The following is a 25,711-nucleotide window of genomic DNA, read 5'->3' as shown; positions in this document are numbered from 1 at the left end:
TTGCGAACTGCTTTTGCTTCAGGCACCATGCGGCAAGCTGAAGAAAATGGCGTTGGTTGCATCTTTTATACCCCTGTCACACTGACATCAGGGAAGAGGCGACAGCAACCGACGCCAGACCTAGACTTTGGAACTCCGGCCGACTGCGGGTAGCCTACCAGCAGGATAACCCAAGTGTAATGACTGCAACAGTGAAACATGATGAACATCCAACAGAAATACCAACCAGTTCAAAAAAATTCTTAAAAATTATCTTAATGACACCTGGCTTTATTCCTGCATTACTCCTGGCTAACTAGTTTTAATAGTTTCTGGTCACACTTTTTCTTCTTCCCTGACCACCTCATAATCTATGCTCACTTTCATGTCTAGATAATCTCTAACCTCAACCCTTTCTATCCAATTTCGCCCTACAAACCTTTCCTCAGGTTACTTTGAGAAACTACAATGTCTACACTGCAATAAGGAATTACATGAGATGATTGTATAATACAAATGTCAGCTATTACAGCATAGAATATAATTTCTGGTGTACTATGGAAATTTCTTGTATAAGTTTTGCATAATTTCTTAAATTGTATATAATCTTTAAATGCGGAGCTTTTCTCCCTGGGCCTCCGCTGAAAAAGGGTCTTATCCCAGTCGGACTTTCCTGGTAAACAAATGTAAAATAAATAAACAAATAAATAAACAAATAAATAAATAAAAATTGCAACTATGAACAGTTATTTAATGCAAAGCACAAAATAAACATCTACATGACATTAAAACAAAATGCAATGTCTTTTGAGAACCAGCAACGTCCAGGAAATATTAGACTATGATGACGCAATGTCTAGGAAATATTCAAACAAATAACTTCTAAGATTTAGGCAGTTCCAAATGTAGAGCAATGTTCAAATAACTACTGCTAAAACTGAAGTGTAGCAAACAGTCATTCAGGAGTGCTAAAAAATCCAAATATGACCCAAAGCAGGAACAACAAAAGAGCCAGTTATATTACAGGTGGAAGGTCAAGAAAATCTCAAGTCTTGATGCCAAACAAATGGTAACAGTCCAACTGCTGATGTAACAAAACCATTTACAATGTCAAGCACAAGGTTAAAGTCAATAAAAAGTACTGTGACAACATAAAAAAGCCATTTACACAAGCATATAAAGCTTGTCCCAAAAGGTAGTTCTCTTTTCATTCTTTCGCAATGGTGATGTACTAAAACCAAACACTCAAGCCAATAAACAAAATGCCTTCTACTAAGATGCTACTAAGCTTGTAAAATCTTAACACGTGTTCATATTCATTACAGTAGCATTTTCCACATGCAGTTAAACAGGCAGAAGCACTGATGTTCTGACTCAAACACTCAAAGAAGGTGTTAAGGCTAACACAATTAAGAATGAATCCAGATCCCTATCAGATTATCGAAGTTTCAAAACCTCAAAATTCATATGGTCGGCACCATATGATCGAAGTTTGGAACTTCGAACGGTCTGAATAGAGATAGTGGTACATTGCGAAATGGGAAATTTCCCCTTTTCCTCAATGTAGTGCAATCTCGGAGTTGGTATATTTAATTTGCAGGGATAAGCATATAAAAAAAAAAGTTTTTATTTTCTAAATGTTCTAAGTTCCAAAACTTCAATCATATGGTCTCAGCCATATGAATTTTGAAGTTTTGGAACTTCGATATGCTGATAGACCCATCTATAGATGTGGAACCCAAATGATGACTTGTAGCAGCAACGTTTCAATAAACAAGTCAAACAGTTCAAAGCACAGGCATTACAAACCAAACATTTAAAAGTAGATGTGTTAAGGCTAGTACAAGCAGGACAAATCTGTGAGTGAAGCTCCATAAAACTCAGAATTTTAAGGAAAAAAAACATAATATTGCAACCATCTGCAGCTATCTTAGACCAAACAGCCTTGATTGTTGCAACATTGGTCACGAGTGTCCTCTCGCTTGCTTATGAGTTACATTCCCCTTCTAGAGTGACCAAGTGGACAGCCACCATTACCCAGAGTTTTCAAGGCAAAAAGGGAAATTGTAGTAGGCTGCCAAGGTCCTGTCACACACACACACACACACACACACACACACACACACACACACACACACACACACACACACACACACTACAGGCAACTTAGAGGCTCGTTCCACCTTACACTATGAAAGTTCCTCTCATTAAAGGAGCAAAATGAGCCAAGTAATGGCTCAGGAGAGTAACCAAAAAAAAAACAAAAAAGGATACTTTTTTGCCAATACTATACCTGCTACAATCACTACTTGTATTACTTTTCCCCCTATGCAGTAAACCAGTATTTAGAGAAAATTTCAGACTCTGCCATGTAATCATCCACTGTCTTTAGAATGTCCTGCAGTTCTCTTATCTAACAACCCCTTTTTACCACCCAGCTCTAAATTAGGGATTAAAAGTGAGTTGCATGTACTCAAGTTCTGGAAGAGCAATTTTAAGCATATAATCTCCTTGGCTGAAAATGTTTTCACTAATTTCCCTCCTTATCCTTCTCACAACAGATAACACCATACTGGTTGCTGTTTTTCCCACTAGTAGGATAAATCTGGCAATATAACTTTAAGCTCGGCTTATCTCCATAGCTACAACTATCCGTTTCTAAACTGCATTCAGTTTCCAGTCAGACTCTGCCTCGGTTAGCCTGGGGTTTTACAACATTGCTTAAAACCTATTTAGCCCTTGTATTGCTAGGCTACAGCAAGTATCTAGAAATTATACATTTTACTTGTCTGCTATTGGCATGCAGTTAATCTGAATGTACTGCACCTCTTATGCACCCTATATGTTTCAGCTTAAGTACTCTTAGTTGTTCAGCAGTACAGTATTTATCTGGCTGTGCCATCCCATTGCCTCACATAAGTTTCCATCTCTAAATCATAGGGTACTAATTTCATCTACTTATTAATCAGATAGTGTCTCATTCTTACGCAAAGTATCTAATGTGGATTTAATCTCTTACTTGTCCAGTGTTCTCCATTTCACTTCACACTTGGCAATATTACCTCTGTGTGTATTTTTATTAGGATAAACCCAGAAACATAAGTTTGGGACTCTGTCCTAGGGATAGAGGAAAGATGGACCAGTCATCTTGCATATGAAAGTTATGTACTTGCCAGAAAAATGGAAAGGTAAGACAGGTTCAACTTCGTCTACTCTCCAACATCCTTCCCTCAGCCTCTCCTGTTTGATCAAGAAGTTCCTTCAAACAGACTTGCTTCCTTCCTGGATTTTCTTCTTAAATGCTCTGCCTTATCGCAAGCTTACAGAGATCTGGAGGAGGGACCAGATATACAATTAATTATGGATACAGGGGAGGAGGTTTGTAGCTCAGGAACATTTCAGGTTGTGAGTTGATGGAGTCCTGTCAGCCTTAAGTCCTATTAAATCTGCTAGATTCTAGTTCAGATGTTAAACCATATCAAAGAGGCAAGACAACAGTTTGTGTTACTGGCAACCTGAGTTTGAGAAAGAACCAAGGCTGGTCATAGGGTAAGCAGTTGGATAGATAGGAAAACACAGCCAATGGCCATCTCTATTTCCTTGGAGTGGGTTAGAAAGGGGATCACTACAATCAGGAACTTCACAGGACATGCCTCAAACTCCGACATCTGGTACGTGGATCAAGCACAATGATATTGCCACACATACTGCTCCATCTGCTAAGCAACTTAACAGGCTGACACAAGAATAAGGGCTCCTTATAGCTGGTCTGCAAATCCAAATACCCCCCGCCACACTCCTCAGGCAATAGAGAATACTATTGCTATACAGCAGACTATCTGAGAAGCCAAACCCTCCCCCCACTAAAGGACTGCATCTGGGACTGCCTGGAAAAGGGGAAATCGTATCCTGAGGTTGGACAAATAAACCATGGGAAGAAAAAAAAAAACAGACATCAGGTGGAAGACTGGGTGGGGAATGGCACATTACAAAAAGAGCAAATACACCTGATTCTCCTCCCCCCAAATGATCAGGTAGCATTCTGGGGCCTGAAGAACATACTAGGAGGTGAATATGATTGCATGATTCATAAAGCTGCTCCTTGGAAGAATTCTTAACGACTTCAGCCTCCAGGTGTTCAGCTTGGGGCCGAGAAAGACAGCACCCCAGTGTTGACTTCCAAGGTGAGAACAGGGAATGCACCACCCTCAAATTCTTGTGCCTCAGAGGAGGGAGAGAACTACCGCTGGCCCATTTCCTCTTTAACCCAGGATGAGCTAAATATATGCAGAGACCAGAATGTCATTTTTGAAGCAGAGGTTCTTTTTTGCAGTGATGCTTCAGCCCATGCCAGGGAATATGCACAGTATCCACCTGTAAGTTACACGCTCTCTACCATCACAATCTTTTTGGTCACAAGGAAGACGAACAGCTTTTCCCTTCAACATCACCAAGTCATAGCAGTGATGCTCTGCTAACTTTGGCAAAGCTTTGTATTATGCACCTCTCCCAAACAGTAAAGTATTGTCTGGTAATCTGACAGCCATGCTGACAAAGTTAAGAGAATGCAAGAACTTCACAGACAACAGGCAGAATCATGATGTGAACTGTGCAAGTGGTCAAAAAGAGCTGGTTCCATCCGAAAAATGATACAGCATATGATGGAATGGATGACCAAGCTTCCTCAGTCATAGAATTTTCCTGAAATTTGATGAATTTTAATTGGTGGACCAAGAACCATGAACAAAATAACCAATACAAACACTAAATCTATTGCAATACAGCATAACATAAAATAAATACCAGTCAGCCAGTAAAAGTCCTCAACGAAGAAGCTAAGTTGTTAAGATCTTTTATGCCAAAATTTCAATATAGAATTTCTTCAGAGCTCCTTCTTGGACTTTCACTGGCTGAATGGTGTTTATTTTATATTGTGCTGTATTGCAACAGGTTTAGTGTATTTGAATTGGTGGAAACAAACCAAGCCATGGGCCCATCAACAGGTATCCTGGAACTCTGGCTTACAGAAAGCTAGTGTGCATTTTCTAGAGAGACTAAGAGTGAAAAGACTACATCCAAATGGCTAGTGTTTAAGTGCAATACAGCAGTGGATGTGCCTATCTAAAGAGATTTCTATTCATGGGCCAAGGACTTCTTTTGTTTTACTGGGAGTCTCACGTACTGCCAAGGACAGACTGAGAACACACCCTTCTGAATCCACAAGGTGGCAACAAAAGCAGCCTTTGGTCTTTCTTATCTGAACTTTGAGAGCAGGAGTAGAACCTGTGAACAGCAGGAAGGCTTGCAGGACTCTTTCTCGTCATAACAATGTGTCTACCATCAAATTCCATGTTTTACATACAACAGTAAAGCAGAAAGGGGCAACAGTTTCCTCACAAGGTTTGAATGGGTGGATCTCCAGGATTCACCACTCCCTGAAATTTAACCAGGTTTCATGAATCCTCAACTCCTAAAGAGTATTTAAGAAGCATCTCATTAAATCTGTCAGCATGCTCATACTCACTGGAAGGTTAACAGCTGCAAGAATGATGCCTCTCTGTATAGTCTACTGCCATAATGCCAAGTTTTTTTTCTTGGACAGGGGGGAGGGTTGTATGCTCCCAGCTTGTTTAAATATTACACAATGGGCTCTGGCCATAGCCCCCTCCCCCAAGAAGTCTTGGGGCATAATTCTCCCTGAGAGTGCAATTCAGCTGAACGCTGGAGGAGAACTGAATCGCCTACAGCCATACTTTGCAACACTGAGTGGCTAGCCTTGTCACAGTGCACAACCTGTGATCAGTGTTCTCCTAGCTTGAGGATACTGAGCACCTCAGCAAATGTCCAAAGCGATTGGTCTACACAAATCTTTCCCCTTACAGGGCACCATCCGGAGTCTTTGCTGTAACCCACAACTCCATTCTTGGGTGAGTTTGAGATGGAAAAACTCAGGATGTTTTTGGGAGGTGGGAGGAACCTCAGAGAGAGACAGGGATAACATGCATACTCCAAATAGGCATTGGCCATAGGTCAAGGAGCCAACCTTGTGCCTTGTGCATGGAAGGCCAAAGACCTTAACCATTATGCCAACCAGTTAGATAACATCTTTTGGCAGTCAAATGAGTTTGGGTGCAGGGACAGAAGGCTCAAATTAAATCAATGGGCACTGTCCACCACTACAACTACCTGCTATAAGAAGATAAATGAAAGCATGTTAAATGTAGTCACCTCACAGCCACAAAATCATCTGCATCCTCAGTTTGTGAAAGCACTGTGAATGGGAAAAAAATCCATGCTGACTAGGTTCTTTCTACAGGTTATGACCTGGAATGATATACAATGAAAAATAATCAGAAAAGGGGCTCTCTAGTTAACCAGTAACCCAACTGGGGTGGGAAAGAGTTTTAATATGCAAATGGAATACCTCAGCTGATAGCACACAATGTTGTGATTATTCTGAAAAGTGGGAAAGCTTCAAGAAAATATTATTGCACTGGTGTTGATGTCAGAAAATTGTTTTATGCAATTAACCAAAGATGTAAAACTCAAAATTAAATAAATTTGAAAATAATTGTTGAAATCTGAAGTAGATAAATGCAGACAGAGCTAACATCTAAAAATAACACACTGTACATCCCTGAAGTCATGCATACTATTGGATTCCATAGATGTGGCATCAGCTACCACATTCAAGACTACTACATATACAAAAGCTCCCGACTGTTGTATGCAAAAGCAGGCAAGTAAACATGGATCATTATACAGCATAATGAAAAGCACTACATTGTTACCTGAAGGTTTTTGTTAAGTTCTTTCTCCTTTCTTAAACAGGTCTCAACCTTCTTCTCTGCAGACTGCAGCTTTCTCTTTAGTTCATCCAATTCTTTATCCGAGCATTGTTTCTCAGCAATCAGCTATTAAAGAAAAGCAGCTTCAGTGCTTGCAAAATTCCAGATGTATTACAATAAATGCATTGCGTCAACTTCATGCAGCTATAATCGTAAAGCAAATCCTTTAATTTTCGCTGTGCATTTTACTTGTTCCTTCAACCAGAAACATGTCTTATAAAATGTAGCCATATGAACACTCAACATGTGTATAATAACTATGACAGTGAGGATGCGCCTCAGAATACAGATCCAAGCTGCAATGCTTCATGACCATACTTTTATTTCTGTGTGCTTTTTCCTCAGTGCCAGCTGACCATCAATCCCTCTCCAATCACTCTTGAGCCCATTCATTTCTCCATAATGGGTATTCCCAGCAAGGAGGAAAGGAACTGAGAGATTGACTGTGCCTCCTCCTGTGGCTTCTCCTGTACCTAACAAAAGAAATTAGGGTGCTTTAACACCCCTAACCTTGCTACTGGTGAATGTTATGAGCACAATTGCCTCCACTAAGGTCTACTATACCCTGTGTGTGCATGTGCATCCATACATGCTAATGACAACTTTCATCAACATAAACTTGGTAAAACAAATCCACAAGTCTATGCTGCTCATCTGCCTGCAAGCCACAAATTTATTGTGGCAGATTGGCGACTGCAACCACCCCTATCCCACCACGCTTAGCAAGTCTAGGCTGGCTGCTCAGTCTCATCTTCTCCCACCAAACCCCTCCAGAGTACTAGCCTTTACTTGAAATTTGATTGTAGTCAGGGATTTAGTCCTCTAAGTTATGAAAATGGTCTTCATGGAGGGAGTATACACTTAAGACCTAGACAGCAGCCTTTCAGTGCCCATCATAGTTACATTCTGTAAAAAGCATAAAAGCCTGCAGTATATCTAGCAGAATGTCTCTTCACTAAATTAGAAAAGGACTACACACCTTTTAACTACAAAAAATAATGCAGTGTGTCATCAATAGCTGGACTGCTTGGCTAATGACCATTTTTATTCTACTTCAGGAAAGTTGATCAATTACATGAGCAGAAAACCAAAAGTACTTCGCTGTTTTTGGAATATGGTATCCATTCATAGAAGATACCCACAAACTGTTTCACAATTAAGGCCTTTTCTAATAAATATGGTGTACTTTTAGGAAGAAAAATTTGCTTCCACCTGTCCTTTTTCATCATCTTTTATTTCTTTTTGGTCACTAAATGAATAGATGAACTGACATCCCTTAATTTGGACTTTTTCTTAATTTTACTTCTTGCACTATCAGTATAAAGCATTTGAAATACGAATTGTATTATGTACATAGATATTTTCACACTATTTATGTCAGATTTCTTACAATCATAGTTTCATAGTATAGTACTAGGCTATCTGCCCTGGGGCATTTGTAAGCCTAGCCATAGTGATGTGGCTTTTGCCACCCCATGGAATGGTACAAAAAATTGTACAGAATAAATTTAGAATACTGTGCCTCTGTCTAGTAGCGACACAATGAAGGTCCCCTTATATAATAGACTTAGTTTGCTGTGCCCCTGTCTAGCAGTGACACAGATGTGACCCCTGGGGTAAACTTACGATCTCCCATCCACTCATCAAGATTTCTCTTGAAGGGAGTCAGTGAGGGGCTCTACCTAATGCGAACTGGGATCTTGTTCCAAAGCATGGGAAGCCTCTGGGTTATGAATTTATCCCTCCAGCATGTCCGATTCATACTTGTGCCAAGGTTCAAGTCTTTAGCTCTCGTGGTCCTGATGGATTTGGATTTTTTGAGGTGGAGCATGTCCATTAGATCCTGATTGGACATGGTCTTGTACGTCAGGCAGAGATCACCTCTGAGCAGGCGGTATGCTACTGAACAGAGCTGAAGTTTCTTTAGTCTGGCAGAATAAGACATATGTTGGAGACCCTTGATCCTCTTGGTGAGGTAATTTTGTGGTCTCTCCAGCTGTTGCAAATGCCGGGTGAGGTACATGCCAAATGGGGCATTGTACTCAATCATGGGTCTGATGAGGGAGGAGTATAGAGGTACAATGACATCCTTGGATCTGGATGTGAATCCCTTCATGATGAGGTGTGCAAGGCAGAATGTTTTTCTAACCACTTTGGCAACATGGGTGTCAAATGAGAGGTCGCTGTCGACTTGGGTCCCTAGGTCTCAGATTACTTTTTCCGTACTCAGTGGGTTTTAAATTTTTTGGCATTTAGTTTAAGGCCGTGACTCCGGCACCAGTTGTCCGTTTCTGAGAGGCCTTTTTGTAGGATGTATGTGTCCGCTGGTGATTGGACTATGGTGCCTAGTTTGCAGTCATCTGCAAACTTTGTCAGCCACAACCCTCCCATGTTTGCTTTAACATCTGAGAAATAAATGCCGAACAAGAGGGGTCCCAGGACAGATCCCTGTGGGACACCACTTGTGACTGCTTTGAGTCTGACATTGCTCCAGCGATTTTAACTTTATGGGTTCTGTCCTTTAGCCAGTTTGCAACCCATCTAGTGACATAAGGGTTTACGTTTAAGCTGTTGAGCTCATCTATGATGCCTGAGTGGGGTATTGTGTCGAAGGCCTTAGCAAAGTCCAGGTAGGCTGTATGGACGGCTTTGCCCTCATCAATGGCTCTAGTGACTGTTTCGAAAAAGTCAACCAGGTTCAAAAGGCAGGATCTGCCCTTTACAAAGCCGAACTGGGTGGGGGTCAAGTGTCTGTAGGTCCCCTATGTCTCTGTTTAGGAGTTCCATAATGATTCTTTCCATAGCTTTGCAGACCAGGCTGGTTAAGCTTATGGGGCGGTAGTTCCCAGGGTCTGTAGAGGTACCCCCTTTGTGGAGTGGGACCCCTGTTGCTGTACACCAGTGTTCAGGTACATATCCTGAAGTAAGGCTACGGTTAAATATCATTTTTATGTGTGGGTTTAGCTCCTCTTGGTGTTCACGTAACACGCAACCCGGGATACCATCAGGTCCCATTGGTGCTGTGATTTTAGCTTTGTTTAGGGCGGTTCTCACTTGGACATCTGAGATGACAGGAAGATTACATTCAGCTGGGATAAGTATTTCTTCTTTTGGGGGTGAGGGAAGGGAGAAATTTGCACTGAACCTGTCAGCCAGAATGTTGGCAATATCTGTGGGTTCAGTGTATTTTTTGTTGTTGTGAACCAACGCTGAGCATATCTGAGGGTTTCCGCCCAGGTTTCTAACATAGCTGAAGAAGGCTTTGTGGTTATCTTTAGTGTCCTTAGCGATTTTTCTCTCAAAGTTGGCCTTGGATGTTTTTATGAGAGAACGTAAGTTTTCTGCTAATGTCGATCAGAGATGTCTTCCCTTCATGGGATTTTGCTCTGACGTGCAGTAGCTTCCTTCTTTTGTTATACAATTTGTTAATGGCTGAGGTCCACCAGACAGGACGCTTGCCTTTGGTGGAGAGGGACTTGGATTTATTTGGGATTGCATGATCCATGCATTCTTGGAGATGTCCATAGAAAGCTTTTGTGAAGGATTCGGCATTGTGGAATGTGGTATCTAGTGGCACAGTGGGCTTAAAGGATACCATCTCAATCTTAAGAAGAGTGAAGTCTGCTTTTGAGAAGTTTTTCACTGTGGTCTTTTGTGCTGGGGGTGGAGGTGGGATATGTATATCCACGGTGATTAGTTTGTGGTCATATCTCACTAGTGAGGGGTATACTTCCGGTGTGGAGCATTTTGTCCCCATGTTTGTGATGATCAAGTCTAGTATATTATCTCCCCTAGTGGGACAGGTGACTAGTTGTTCCAGTGCATTTGAATTTATGAATTCCAGGAACCTTTGGGCTAGGGTATTAGGGCTAGAATAATGTACCCATGTTTGTGTAGTTGAAGTCTCCCAGTATGATGGTATTTTGTGATAAATTCATATCCTCCAATGTCTTCAGGAAGGCTGAGTGGGATTCCTGAGATTGGGAGGGTGGTCTGTAACATCCTACCAGTTGTATAGCAGTTTTGCCTCTGGTTAGTTGCACCTGTATGGTCTCTGATGCTTCATGTGTTGCTACTAACCTGGAGGTGTGGGTGTCCTTGATGAAGATGGACACTCCCCCTCCCTTTGTAGTTCGGCCCGGGTTTTGGGGCAGAAAAGCATGATACGAGGTATAGCCTGGTAGCGCTGGGGTGCTCTCAGGAGCCTTGAACCAGGTTTCAGTTACTGCACAGACGTCGATGTTCTCCATGCTGAGGAGTGCATCGAGTGCCTGCATCTTGAGATTTAGACTTCTGGTGTTGAGCAGCATTACCCTTAGTTTTTTTTCCATTTTTGTTTTCTAAGGAGGTGGGTTTGTCTTTTGAGCATTGCCTAAAAAAGGCACTATGGGGGTGGCAAGAGCCTTAGCCAATATCCGGAAGCCCAGTGATGACAGGTGTAAGCCATCCCTTGCGAAGCAGCGTGGCTTGTCCAACATGTCATCCCAGGCAGACAGACTTTGGATCCCCTTAGAATGACACCAGTACTTGAGCCAATTATTAAAGCTGATCATCTTGTCTTTGTATTGTATCATTCTTGGTGAGGGCAAGATGCTGCTCAGGGTCAGGGTCATACCAGCCTGGGCTACATAATCGGAGAGCTCTTCTATGTCTCTTTTCATGTAGTCCAGGGAGGTACGTCTCAGGTCATTCACGCCAGCATGGACAATGACAGAGTCATATTTGTACTTGCTTTGGAGTGACTTGAGTGCGTGTATTATGTGGCGGATCCTAGCTCCCGATAGACAGCTCACAGTCACCCTCTCCTTGTTCAGCCTGGTCAGCGGGACATCAGTGTGTCTGACTATAGAGTCACCTATTACTAGTGTATCAGGCATGGTGTTTGGCCTTAAGGGCTGTGATTGGTTGACACTGATTTATTGAAGTATGTGTTGCATGTGTTTTGTTTTGAGGTGGTGGATTTTTGGATGTCTGCTTTGGGAGCCTCTGTTGTTTTGATAAGTTTTTTATTAGAGCCTCCGAGTATGTCTTTGTGTTTTTATGTGTTTGGTTTGCAGTTGTGGTAGGTCTATGTGGGACTGGGATTGTTGTGTGTGTGGTTACCATCTCCTCCTGTCTGGTCATGCCAGCCCTGAGTTGAGAGAGTTCAGCCTCCAGTTTGGCTATATAGTTGCATTTCTCACATGTATTTGTTGGGAGGAGGAGAGGGTTGTCTGTGTACATGAGACAATTGTAGCATTGTCTCAAGATACCCAGATTGACCAGCTGAACTGGAGAGGACGCCAGTAATCTACCACTCGACATGCATCAGGTGTAAATACTTCGCTCAATGGGCTTTATATCCAGGTACAACTAAACTTGCTGGAAAAAATATGTCAAAATAAGATCCTGCCATGATCAAATCCAAATATACCCAACAAAAGTAAAAGTAAATGTGCTTCCTACTGAGTTTGTTTTTTTTGCTCTGTTGCATATATATTCCCACTACTTACACCATTTGTTTGCCATCTTTCCTGGTCACTACTGCCTTTGTGTAAGAACATATGCTTTTGCAAGTCGTATATTTCAAAGAATATGTTATTCTGATTCTATGTCATTTTAATCGACCGATCAAATTGCCGAAACCTATTTGGTCGAGACCATACAGTCGACAATATGGTTCACTGAACATTCTGACAGAGATCACAATGCAGTAGAGATGGGGAACTTGCCCTTTATTCCCAGATCTTGGAGTTGGTTTAAATAATTAACAAGGATGGGGGAGTGCAAGGGAACCTCCCAAAACATTGTGTTTGGGTTCATGCTTTTTATTGACAAACCAAATTATCATATGGGCTTCGACAATTTGGTTGTTCGATAAAGTGATATAAATCCATTATACCATATGCCTACGAATCCCTAGAGTAACAAAATGTATCTCCATATCTTGTGGAGTCTTTTTGACATGACCTCATTAATAAAGTTTTGCCTGACACAGTAATCTACTAGGCAGAGCATTTAGAATTGGGCATCAATTATACACCTCACATGATAAACTGAAAAGGGAATATTTGTACAGACTTTTATACTTATCTTACTCAAGCTATCAATCAAACTTCATTTCTTTCTCCTGCTTTTATTGCATTAGCCTATCCATAGCAGACATATTAATTTACATCCACTATACCACATTTAGGACATTTTCATGCAGCTATTCTTTTAACTCTCTTTTGCTTGTAGGAAAGCTCTTCTGAGCTTTTCTTTGTGAATGTTCCAATTTATAACTTTATTGGGGGATAATATTCCTGGTCTCTACACTGTTCTGCATCACTTAAAATTACAAAAACTGCCAAAGTACCACTAACCTGCTACCAAAGGCTCCTAATTAATTGAGTAGATACATGGAGAGTTACGAACTCTCTTGTATAAATAATTATTTATACAGGTTTCCATGCCATGGTTTAACTAAACGCTGCCTCTTAGCACCATGGACTTTTTTTAAACCAATCATTCAAAAACAGTATGGGTGAGCAATAGCCACACCCCAAAGCATAAAAAGAAAACGCATACCTTAAGGTTTTCATGCCACGGGCCACACTCCTGCTTGCTACACTAACAAAAAGCACAATCAATCTGCCTTACTGCAAGAAAACATTAAAAGATAATTTACAGTTAAACTCAATCTACAGTAGCTTTTACCTTGTCCAGGCTGGTCTGCACAGCAACATATTCTTTCTTGGATCGCTCCAGCTCCTGGTTTAGTCTGGCACTGCCCTTAGCATGCTGCTCTTCCAAATGTTTGAACAGTTTCTCCTGCTGTGCAGCTTCCTACAGTTACAAAATTAAGTTAGATCAAGGTTTTCTTTTTTTCTAAAAATAGTATAGTGCACTATTATTTTATTTAAAAATTGCTAATGCTGATCACAGTCCCCCTTCTTATACATGCCCCTTGGCAAAGACAAAAACAAACACTGATCTATATTTGTATTCAGTGGGGAGACCATCCGCAAAAGTTACAACACACTAAACAAGCAATAATACCCGACAGGGAGGGTGTTACTTGGGAAGTAATGCCCACCCAGGGGTGCTGTGATGCCTGATGCTGCAGGTAGAAGGGTTTTATTTCCACACCACCACACAATGTGGAGGACACTAGTATCTTTAGACAATCTGTTAAATGGTTTCATATTTTTTTATATTTGTACACTTTTCTTATATGTTTTATGTAAAACAGTTCCTCAGCCTACTGTTTCAAAGTTGTAACATATGTAATTGTTGATTTTTTTTACAATCCAAAATATAAGCTATGCAAGTATTTGACGAAAAAAAATAAAAATCACGAGTACACAGTCACACAGATATATATGCAGAGGCAGACAGACTGCACACACAAGTACATGCAGACGTATGTATAGAAAATACATAATCATCATCAACCCTCTTGCTCATTTTTCTACATGGGGTTGGGGTGTCATGTCAACTGTCACCATTTCTCTCTCTCTCTCTCTCTCTCTCTCTCTCTCTCTCTCTCTGAATTCAAAGTCACTCTCCTACCTTCTTCCACAATCATACCGGACTGTCTTGGGTCTTCTTTAACACAATCTACCCATCCTTTTGCTGGATGCCCTGGTTTCTTCTTGCCTTTTTCATATCTGTTCCAAATCTTCTTCCCCAGATTGTCCCCTTTGACCTTCTCTGCAATTAGAGCTACTCTCACTTCTGCTCTGATGCCCTCATTTCTTTGTCTGACCCATGGTGTGCATCCTACCACCTGCTTCGGGTATTTCAACCCCGTGACCTCTGGCTTCCTCAATTGCTCTGCCATTACTGCCCATGTTTCTGTACCATATAGAAGGAGTGGTCCCACCGCTGTTTGGTACACCTTAGTTTTAAGCTTCTTTGGCATTTTTCTGTCATACACTACCCATGACACACTGTGGCAGTTGGCTGCAGCCACTGATTCTAGCTTTTACCTCCTTATTCACAGTTCCCTTCTCAACAACCATCCTTTCAAGATACCTGAAGCAATTAACCTGATCCACTATTTTCCCTTCTATTTCATTTCTCAGCTTCTTCTGGATTTCCCCTATTTGCTGCCATTACAACTATCTTATCAGTACTGTTTCATCCCATTTGCCTTCAGGTTTTTGCATTCCTTTCCACTACCTTTTGCTGATGTTTTTGCTCAGACTCTGCCTGCAATGCCACATTGTCTGCTTACAGCAACCTTGTTATCGGTCCCCTCCAACCAGTTTGCTGGTGTAGACCATCACCAGTAAGAACAGTGGTGGGCTCAGAGCTGAACGCACACCCACTCTTACTGGGAACACCTCAGAGACTGACCACAGTTCATACTTGAGCCACTGGGTCATTGTACATAGTCTGCAGTAATTCCACCAGTGCTTATGGGACTTTGAATCAAGAGAACTGCCTTAATCAGCTTTCTTGGGATTCTGTCATATGCTTTCTCCAAGTTTAGAAATGCCCTGTTGGACTCCTTCCTCATTTCTAGCTTCCTATCAACTATATGGCTTACTGCAAACATCTGGTAGGCTATGCTTCATCCTAATCTGAACTAATCATCTCCCATCTTAAATATTCCTTTATCAATAACCCTCTCCGGAACTTTCATGAAGTGTGACAGGTGTTTGATACCTCTGTACTGCCTACAGTTGTAGATGTCCCCTTTGGTCTTGTACACTGGCACTAGTGTGCTTATTCTCCAGTCAACTGAGATGCACCTCTCTCCACACTGCTGTAAATACACTTAGGAGCCATTTCTCCCCTACCTCACCAACATCTTGATCATACCTGCTGTGATCTCATCTGAGCCTACTACTTCCCCAACTTCATCTTCATTAGGGCGGTTCTTACTTCTTGGGTGGGCTCCTTCTCTTTCATTGTAGGCTGTGTTTGAGGCAGTACAGCTTCTATAGAGTTTTCTTCAATCAGAAGCTGCTAAAAGTATTCCTTCCAACTACCTCTGATTTCCTGTGGGCTGGTGAAAAGATTGTTGCTGGCATCCCTTATGAAGGGTGTCTATCTTCTTTATCTTTCTGTCTTTGCCTTGCAACCTGTTAAGAGTTTCTTTGTGCCATCTACTGAGTCATTTTCCGGAAGTTCGTAGAGTGCCTCTAATGCTTTGATCTTTGCTACTGCAACTTCTTTCAGTCTCTTTATTAGCCAGCCAGAATTCCTTCTTAGCCTGGTCTGTCTCTTCTACCATAATCTTTCTTTTGACAACTTCCAGGACTTTGCATTCCACTATGCTTCCATACCTGGCTCAGCCACATACCTGTTCTGTAGTCTTCACCACTTGTGTTTTCTCGCCAGGCAACTTCCAGGTCTTCAGCACAGTTTACATTGACCTTAGAGCCTTCTCTGACCACAGCTTGCAGTCGATTGTGGCAATCAGTTTTTTTTTTTTTTTTTTTTTTTTTTTTTTTTTTTTTTTTTTACTGTGACCCTACTGTTTCACTGAGGATGACTTTGCAATCATCGATTCAACCTCATTACCCTTACTAGGAGGAAGTCTGAGTTCCATGTTGGCCACCCTTGTATGTGGTCTTGTGACAGTCTCTCTCGCTGAACCATGTGTTGGCCACCATCAAGCTATTTGCCAGATGGAAGTCTAGAATGGCCTCTCCTTTATTACTGCTGGCCCACCCATGGAAACCAAGCAATCTTCATATCCTGTTCTGTCTGTCCTGATATGTGCATTCAGATCCCCCATTATCAACACATGTATATACAAATACAAACATTCAAGCGTACACACAAAGTACACAGAAATGTGCGCAGCAATTACATTTTCTTAACTTCCACTCAGCAAGCTATGTCTTTAGGTCACCTCTAAAAAGTCCCAGCAGAAGGTCAGGTAGTAAAAGGACCACATCCTCAGGTAAATCTGGTTGCCATCTCCAAACTTCCCTGACTTATAATCAAGAACATTTCTGTTATGGCAAGGCCAGCCTGAAGTCACACCCTTTCGAAACAGCAAAGGGCACCAAGGATAAGCTTACCTTCATTATCTGAATTTTGTGATTAGAAGTGTAATCTGAAGGAAAGGTGTTAAGGCATACAGGTCTCTAACTTGCAAGAGGAAGAAGAATGTGGCCAGTATCAACTCCCATCAGCTCTACTGAACTAAGTAAAACAGCAGGAAGATGAGCTTCTCTCAAGTGGTAAAATGGTGGGCTGCCATACTTCCCCCACTCCTTGAAAGCTGACTATACAAGTTCACAAATCCTCAACACCAAAACAGGACTGCAGAAGGGACCAAGGAAGTCTGCAATATACTCAACTTCCTTTGGATTCACAATCCGTTAGGAAGATGCTTCTGTACATGATCCACTGCAACACCTACACATTATCCCTGCACATGGGGGCTCAAGCATGTGATCCTTGCTTGTTAAGATACCACAAAACAAAAACAGCATTGGGCTCTAGCCTCAGATCACCCACAAGAGGCTTCAAGGCAAGAAGCACTACCACATCGCTCCAGATGCTTTAGGAGAAACTCCTCCATATTAGGTCCACTTCCCAAAAACTTTAGTAAGAGTGATGGGTATCTACTCTCAGATGAATTAACCGATTTGGATAAAAGAAGGGAATGCCCATAATAAAATTGGTGGCAGTTGAGCACCACCTCAGTCTGAAACCCAGGGCTAGACTTTTCTCTCTAGAAGATGATCAATGAGAGTATGTTGACTGTAACAATGGTCACATCAGACATGAAAAAGGTAAGTACTAGGCTAGGTGCCCTTGCGGGCCATTTAAAGCCTAGCCAGTTTCCTCAAAGTAAGAATCAATCCCTGCACCTTGTTGTGACAAATGGCATTCTGAGCCCCTCTGTAAAACGTATGTCAACTAAATTTAAACCCTGCATCAGTTGTTTTCCCTTTCAGATCACTTCACTTACACCTTGTGCCACACTGAAAGTTACTTTGAAATGCTTCTCATCATAAAATACCTGGGAATAGGATTCTTTCACTATTACACACAGAATAATCACAAAAGTTGACTAGGGGTGGAAGACTGGTTTCTCATTTAATACCTTGTTACAGCCACAAAGTAAGACAGCTACAACAAAACCATTGTGTTGTGAGGGTGGAAGTAAAGAAAATGATAAAAGTTCTTCTACAGATATTAACCAAAAGAATAGCATAAACTACAGGTAAGTAAATGTGAAAATTACATTACATTTCATTTGATTTTTTGGCAAGAGATGGAAGTCTATCAAATCTGCCTTGTAATTGCTTCAATACCATATTTTCCCCGCCACTCTTATCTTCTCCTATTCAACTTTTATCATCTGTCCCATCCCCTCCTGAATGCCTCTGTGGAGTACCTTTCCCACTCCTCATTCTGGCAATCCATCCCAAGGGTCCACAACCATCTTTGTGAAAAAAAAAAAAAACTACTTTTGGAAATCCAGGAAGTACTTAATCTTTACAACTTGTTTCCAGTGCCATCACCTTCCCCCTGTCCTAACTTTCAGAAGGATATCCCTCACACCCCCCTGAAATGACGTTATCCTCCAATGTCATGTCTGAATCTCTTTTCTGGTTTCAAGTGACAAGAGCTCTAGCTTTTTAACCTCTGGTAACATTCCTTCCCTAACATCTCACAGATGTTTTAACAACTTTCTTCTGAATTCCTTCCAGCAGGCTGATATCCTTTACCTTATATAGTGCCTCCAACAGAGTACTCACGGTGTGTTCTGACAAAGGTCCTGTAGAGTACAAGCATTACCTCTGCTTCTGGAATCTATCCTGCTGAGGATATACACTTGCATTTTGTATGCTGCTGTCATCTACCCCTTCATTATGCTCTTGGTAGGCCATTTCAGCTGTAATCATTACCCCCAAATTCTTTTCCTGCTTGTCATCAAATGTACTCTTCCCAAATATTAGGCCACACCAACCACTGTATGTAAACACAGTACTCTACATATGCGTTTCCAATGAAAGAATAGTTGTGTAAAATCTTACCATAACCATAGATGTTCTTCTCTTCTATATGCTATAGTATTCATCACATTAGGGAGTAGTCCACCTCCAGCGGACTCATATGTCTGGCCCGCATATAAATGTTTACATGCTAGTGCGAGGTATGTGTGACGCTGCACATCACTCAGCGTACGTCTGTCACAAAAGGACGTCGGGTATAACGTGGACGTCAGCACGCACCAACCTGAGAACTGAATGCCCCCAAGCACCAGCATGAGTCTAGGTGAAAAAGAGGCAAGCAGAGGGAAGGCAGGGGGAGGGGTAAGAAATACTGCAGCATATAGAAGAGGACATCTATGGCTATGGTAAGATTTTACACACTATTTTAAGTCCTAGTCATATGCTGCAGTATTCATCACATTAGGGCGAATGACAAAGCTCATGAGGGAGGAGAAGGACAAGAGGCTTCGCCTAAAACCCTTGTAGAATAGCTCTGGAAAATCCATCCATGGACCTGGAGATGACATCCAATTTATAGTATTTAGTATGAACAGAGGACCAGGTAGCTGCCTCCAGGATAGAACAAGTGTCTAAGCCTTTGAAGAAAGCCCCAGAGGAGGATACTGTCCTAGTGGACTGTGCCCTCACTGGGGAAGAAAGGCTCTTACTGATACAGAAGGAAATAGCTTTAGAGATCCAGGAAGAAATTGTTTGAAAACCGGTTGACTCAGGGCCTTTGGGTGGTATGACACAAACAGGCATTCAGATTTACAGACCATTTTGTTTTGTCAAGGTAGTATCAGAGTTGCCTGTGCATATCCAAGGTGTGCAGAATCCTCTCACTGGAAAACTGAGGGGAAGGAAAAAAGGTGGGAAGGTTAACAGATTGATTAATGGATAATTCATTGACCACCTTGGGCATAAAGGAATGGTTAATACATAAAGATACCCTACCTCTGTGGAAGCCTGTAAAGTGGGGATGAGACATCAAAGCCTGCAGCTCAGAGACCCTTCTTGCAGAAGTAATGGCCATCAGTAGAACTGTTTTCCATGTGCAGTGCTGCAGGGAAGAGGAGCTTGCTGGCTCAAAGGGTGCCAGTATAAGCTTCTCTATCACAACATTGAGATCCCAAGGAGGAGGGACTGGTTTCCTTGGTGGTCTGATATGAAGGATGCTTTTAAGAAACAGTTTAACCTCCAATCAAAAGGCTAAGGAGGGAGACATAGGCAGAGAAGCTGAAATGGCTGAAAAATGGGCCTTCACTGAAGAATAGGCAAGGCCACCCTTCATCAGTTCACACAGGTAGGACAATACCATCGGAGCTTTCACTGATAGTGGTGGGTAGGTCCTTCTTGACACCAGATGGAAAATCTTTTCCATTTGGAAACACAGGATTTTGGGTTTTCTGACCTCCTGCAGAACCTGAAGCACATTCTCTGAGATCTGCTTGAGGCATACCCCACTGATGGATCAGGTCCAAAAACACATCCCTGTGAAACATCCATTCATGAGACTGGGTCATGGACCTGCTTAGTGAGTCAGCAACTGCTTCAGAGCTGAAGGAAGGTAAACTGCCTGAAGTGAGACTTGGCTTTGTAAAGTTAATTCCCAAGCATGTAGGGCTAGTCTGCATAACAGGTAAGCTTTTGTTCCCTCCTGCTTGTTAATGTACCAAAGGACCATGGTGTTGTCTGTGAACCACCTCAACGTCCCTGGCATTAGTTTGGGTTTGAAGACCTGTAGGGCAAAAATGAGGGCCTTCATCGTTTTGACATTGACATGTTCCGTTGTTTATTTGGGAATCCAAACATCCCTGACTCTCCAAGACTGTAGGATCGCACTCCATCCTGTACCTGAGGCATCTGTATATAGCTCTTGAGAGGGGAGGGGGTGGCTGGAGGGGAAGACCAGGATTTTTGGTCACCTGTCATATCCACCAAACTGGCTCTTTTCTTATGCACAGAAGTAGTGTAATCAGGAATTCGAAGGGGTGGGAGTGCTGCATCCAGACTATCTTTAGGAACCATTGAATCTTCCTCATGTGCAACTTCACCTAAGGGAGCATTGGTATTGTAGATGCTATGAACCCAAGTGGCGCAGGAAGTCTCTTGCAGACAGAGATTGAAGGGATAAAATGCTCTGTAAATAATAAGTCAGGAACAGCACCTTTTCTATGGCCAGAGAAGCTAGCATTTTGTTTGTTTGAATCCTGCAACCCAGGAAAATGTGATCTTGTGAGGGGATCAGGGAGGACTTTTGATAGTTGATGGAGAAGCCTAGACTCTCCAGAAGACAGATAGTGAAGGCAAGATCTTCCAGAAGTCGGTCTGATGACTGAGCTTGGATTAGGAGGCTGTCTAAGGGAAGATTTGAATTCCCTGTAGTCTGCAAAATTTTGTGAAGACCTTTGGTGCCGTAGATAGACCAAAGGGAAAAGCACAGAACTGAAAATGTAATAAAGCAACAGAAAAACGTAAACATTTCCTGAACAAAGGGTGAATGGGAATGTGAAGATAACAATCTTTGATGTCTAAGGATACCATGAATGCTTGAGGAAGAATCAGTGGTAGAAGAGCTGGCAGGGTCAGCATCCAGAAATAATGAACTTTTAGGAAGGTGTTCATATGGGAAAGGTCCAGGATGGGTCTCCAAGGGCCATCCTTCCTGGAAACTAAAAATGTCCTGGAATAGAAACCTTTCCCTCGTATGAGGAAAGGAGCTCATGGATTGACCCCATGAGAAAGAAGGTCTGACATGACCTGAGAAAAGAAACACATTTGTTCGTTTGGTGGCTGTGGGATGCTTCTGAAAGAGGGGTAATTTTCCCACACCATGAAATATCCCCTCTGGATGACGGAGAGGACCCAAGCATCCTGGGTGATTTGATTCCAAGCAGCAAGAGATTGTGACAGGCAAAGGGACAGGAGAGTGTATGGCCCTGCAGGCAGGCAGTCACAGGCTACCAGGTTTACAGGGAGACTGAAAAGGTTGTTTACGGTCTGGAGTGGATGATGCAGATTTAGAGGAGGATGATGCCCATTTCCTATGGCCCCTCTTAGATTTAGAAGTAGCAGATAAGACAGGTTTCCTAACAAAGGCAGTCTTTTGCAGGATAGTTCCTTTGGAACCTTGGGAAAGGGGAAAAAAGGATAGGCTTGAGGTCCTGAAGGTCCTTACCTTTTTTCTGTAAGGATTTGAATAACTCTGCAGCCAAGCTACCAAAAAGTGCTTTTTTACCTAGGGGGCATCGATCACTTTGGCCTTGAAGCCACCTGGTAAAGGCTGCAACCTCAGTCAAGAATATCTCCTAAGAACTGAACCAAAGTCCGCTGCTGTGTCAAAACTGTACTTAGAGTGGATAGTTACCTGTGTAGAGGAATTAAGGATAGCTGCCACTTTAGCCTTGTCAGGGAAGTCTGGGATTTCTGAAAGGAGTTTTCTTGCATTTGAGAGGAGAGCTATGGAGTATTTAGACATGTGGGTCTGGTAAGTGACTGCCTGGAAGGCCAGAGTACCAGAGGTATAAACCTTTTCCTCAGGCTCTCCATGACCATGCTCTCTATCAGTAGGTAGTAGGGAAGTGGAAGTTAGCAATTTGAAGGCCTTCTCAGCTGAAAAAGAAATGGTAGCTGGATCTGCAGATGGAGCCCTAAACAGGAATTTGGAGTCTTCAGGCACCTTGTAAAACCTGTCTGGACACTTGGCAGCCAGGGCTTGGGAGTCTGGGCACTTTGATGCAGCAGTAAAAGCATCCAGGAAAGCAGACAGAACTGGGGGAATGGCAGAGGGTGATGGAGAATCCATTTGCAAGAGATCATAATACCTCTTTGGTATATCTGAGACTTGAGAGCAGTCCCACTTGAAAAAATCCTTCATTTTTAGTATTATAGTCTCCCCAAAGGAAATGTCCTGCCTAGGAGAATCTGTATCATTAGATTCCTCTTCCTGGGAGGCATACCCCGAGGTGAAGCAATCTGAGTTGAGTCTGCAAAAGACTCATCCCCAGAGGATTCCTCTTCATCAGAAGAGGTATCCGCAGTAACCCTCTTAAAGGCTGAGGAGGGGAGAAAGCCTGCAGGGGAACAGGAGAGGGCAGATGCAGAGCCATGAAAGCAGTGAAAAGGCTTTGTGAAAAAGCCTGCCAATCAGGAGCTTGCTGTTGAGGAGCAGGGGTAATATGCTTTGTTTCTAACTTTTTCCTTTTGGGGGCTTCCATGTGATAGAAGGTCAAAGGGCCCGACATCGGCCTACACTATATTATGTCTGACATCCTCATGCACCATGATTTGTGTGATGCCAAGTGGACCTTCGGATATCACGAGCCGTGGTTCCATCTTTTCACCAGAGTCGGATGCCTGCACTTCTCTCAAACATGTGCCAGTGGACTCCTTCAGTGCTTCCATAGTGGTACCTGCCAAAGGGACATAAACCAACTCCTGGATGGTCTCCGGGCCTTCATCGGCCCCAAGAGGGACATCCGGAAGAAAGAGGGCAACTATAATATCAGGCAGAGGCTTCTACGCCTTCTTCACATTTGGCTCGCTGGACCAGATGTCAATATCTCCCGTGCGAGGTTCTTAAGGTGCTGATTCTCTAAATAGAGCTTCAGCAAAGCTAAATAGCTTCTAAGACTCTTGGGGCCGAATGATTTGCAGATAGTGCAAGCAGTGTGATCATGGTCTGAGGCTAGACAAAAAGGCACAGGTCATGGGCATCTTTATATGGAATTTGCCTTCCACACTGACACTTGCCCTTCCTAGCGGACATGAAATCACCACAAAATACATAGTAGCACAAAAAATTATGAAAAGGGAAAAAAAACCAACAGGGTAATCTGAATTTAGGAATCACCTCTGATCTAGTAACCGAATGTCTGGAACAATTGATTGATCAGATGGCAAAGAAGTTCTGAGGTTAGTGCATGCTTACGTCCGCTTTATAACAGTTATCCATTTATGACCGACGTATGCCGAGTGATGTGTGGCATCAAATGTACCTCGCAGTAGCATGCGAACTTTTGTATGCGGGCTGGACGTATGAGTCAGCTGAAGGCAGACTACTTCCTAATGTGATAAATACTGCAGCATATGAATGGGACATCCTTAAATGCTTTGTGCTCATTTGTTCAGCATGTCCAAATTTTTCTCAGACTGCCACTAGCACTCTCCCATTGCACCTATTGTCCTGTAAAAACAAACAAGCTGATCTTTTTCTGCATTTCCTCAAATATGTTTGAGAGTACCAGACCTAGCAGATCACTGTGCTTCTCTACTAGTCACTTCCCTAATTCTGGATACTGTCTTTCACATCACAACCTCAATAGCCTACCATTATACTAGGTAGCTCTCCAGTTCCTCGGCTATTGTTCTAACCCCAACTTTTTTCCAGTTTTCCTATCAGCCTCCTATGCGAGAAAGACTCAAAATGCCTAAGTGAAGTCAAAGTAGACTATCTACCAGTGCTCCCTTGTAAATTTCCCCTATAACACAGTTATAACACTGGATTGGATCTACCTGACACGCCCTTCTTATCATGAACCCATGTTGAGTGCAGTCCAGTAGATTGCTGTACTGAACACATACTACCAAGCTTCTTAGGATTTTCTCCATGATTTTCTCTGTTACGGTTATTAACTGGCCTGCAGCTCCCCCTCCTTGCACAACGGCACCACAACTACTGTCCACCTGCCCTATGGTACTTGCGCATTAAACAGTGAAGCAGTAAATTGTTTAAAAACTCTGTCAAGGGAATTCTGAGGACACTGAATCTTGTGTTTTACACTCCTTAAGAGCAGCTAATTCCCTCTGAACCTCCATCCCCTCTATTCTGGTATCAGCCTACTGTTCTCTTCATTCCACACTGCACCCCTACTAACAAGCACCTTCCCCTTGCCTTCTTTTTTTGCACTATTCACTCAGGTACCACTTCTTTTTCCCATTCTTCTCTGATCTTCCTTTCATCCACACTCCACCTGGCAAGTTCCATCTCTCCCAATCTTCTTTCAGATATATATCTAAAGAGCCAACATTCCCATTCTTGGTCCCTTCTGTTAATTTCGTTTCACCTTTGTTACTCCCGTCAACTATGTTGTCTTTCGGTTATATCATCCTTTACTGTGCTCCCTTCATCTCACCAAAACTTCCTTACCACATGCTGTAGGCTCTGTCATTTGCCCCAACTGCTACCTTCACATTATTACATAGCCACATTAACCTGCTTCTCTTTTTACCTTTTTGCCTTTTCCTCAGACCCATGTCCACAGCTTTCAACACCATCCTTGACCCATTTACATAGCTGGTTTATGCCATCATCCCCCCCCCCCTGACAAATTCCTACATCACAACATAAGCCTCTCCTCTAAAATCTCACACCACTCATTGCCTTTTTATGCAACACCCCCTAAACCTCACAATGTTTTGATCACTGTTGCCTAATAAATAGTACTTCTTGATGTCCATGACACACACTGCACTGGTTAGAACAACAACTAGAATTCTAACATTTCTGATACAGTCCACTGCTAGTTATCTGAACTCCTCATGATCCAACACCTTAGTCATCCTGATCCCCTCTCAATCCTTGATGTCAGAATCCTCCAGTTTGCATCTGGCAGATTCAGGTCTCCTATGAATATCACTCTTCTTCCTACTTTACACCTTTATTCTCTTCTCCACTCTCCTAATTTACATTATATCATCCACCAAACACTATAAGAGTCTCAAATCCATCAGCATCCCCCAACCTTAACTACAGGCAATTTACTTAGCTTTTAACCCTTACTGGAATATGATGCTGTCAAAAATTACATGAACCCAATAACTACATGAGCAAGCAGAATTCTTAAAAGAACTGGGGATGATGTGGTAATATCTTGGAAAATAAGCAAGACCATCCAACAAGGGAAGTGATAGTGACTACTCGGCAAAAAAGCCGAAAGAAGAAGAAGCAAGACC

General features: G+C 42.3%; 1 protein-coding gene across 1 annotated transcript in view; it reads right to left on the bottom strand.

Annotated features, from left to right (window-relative positions):
• Positions 1-25,711, bottom strand: part of LOC122805297 (centromere protein F-like) — a 670,336-nt gene that overhangs the window by 556,041 nt on the left and 88,584 nt on the right. The window contains exons 3-4 of the mRNA XM_044075385.1: positions 13,506-13,634; positions 6,771-6,893 (exon numbers count right to left, since the gene is read on the bottom strand). Coding sequence (XP_043931320.1) covers positions 6,771-6,893; positions 13,506-13,634 — 252 coding nt within the window. The remainder of the gene's footprint in view (positions 1-6,770; positions 6,894-13,505; positions 13,635-25,711) is intronic.

The sequence above is a fragment of the Protopterus annectens genome, chromosome 6.part1 (genome assembly GCF_019279795.1).
Source record: "Protopterus annectens isolate FY-2018-M chromosome 6.part1, PAN1.0, whole genome shotgun sequence".
NCBI classification, from domain to species: Eukaryota; Metazoa; Chordata; order Ceratodontiformes; family Protopteridae; genus Protopterus; species Protopterus annectens.
The sequence above is the reverse complement of the archived record's forward strand: the minus strand, read 5'-3'. Positions and strand labels throughout refer to the sequence as shown.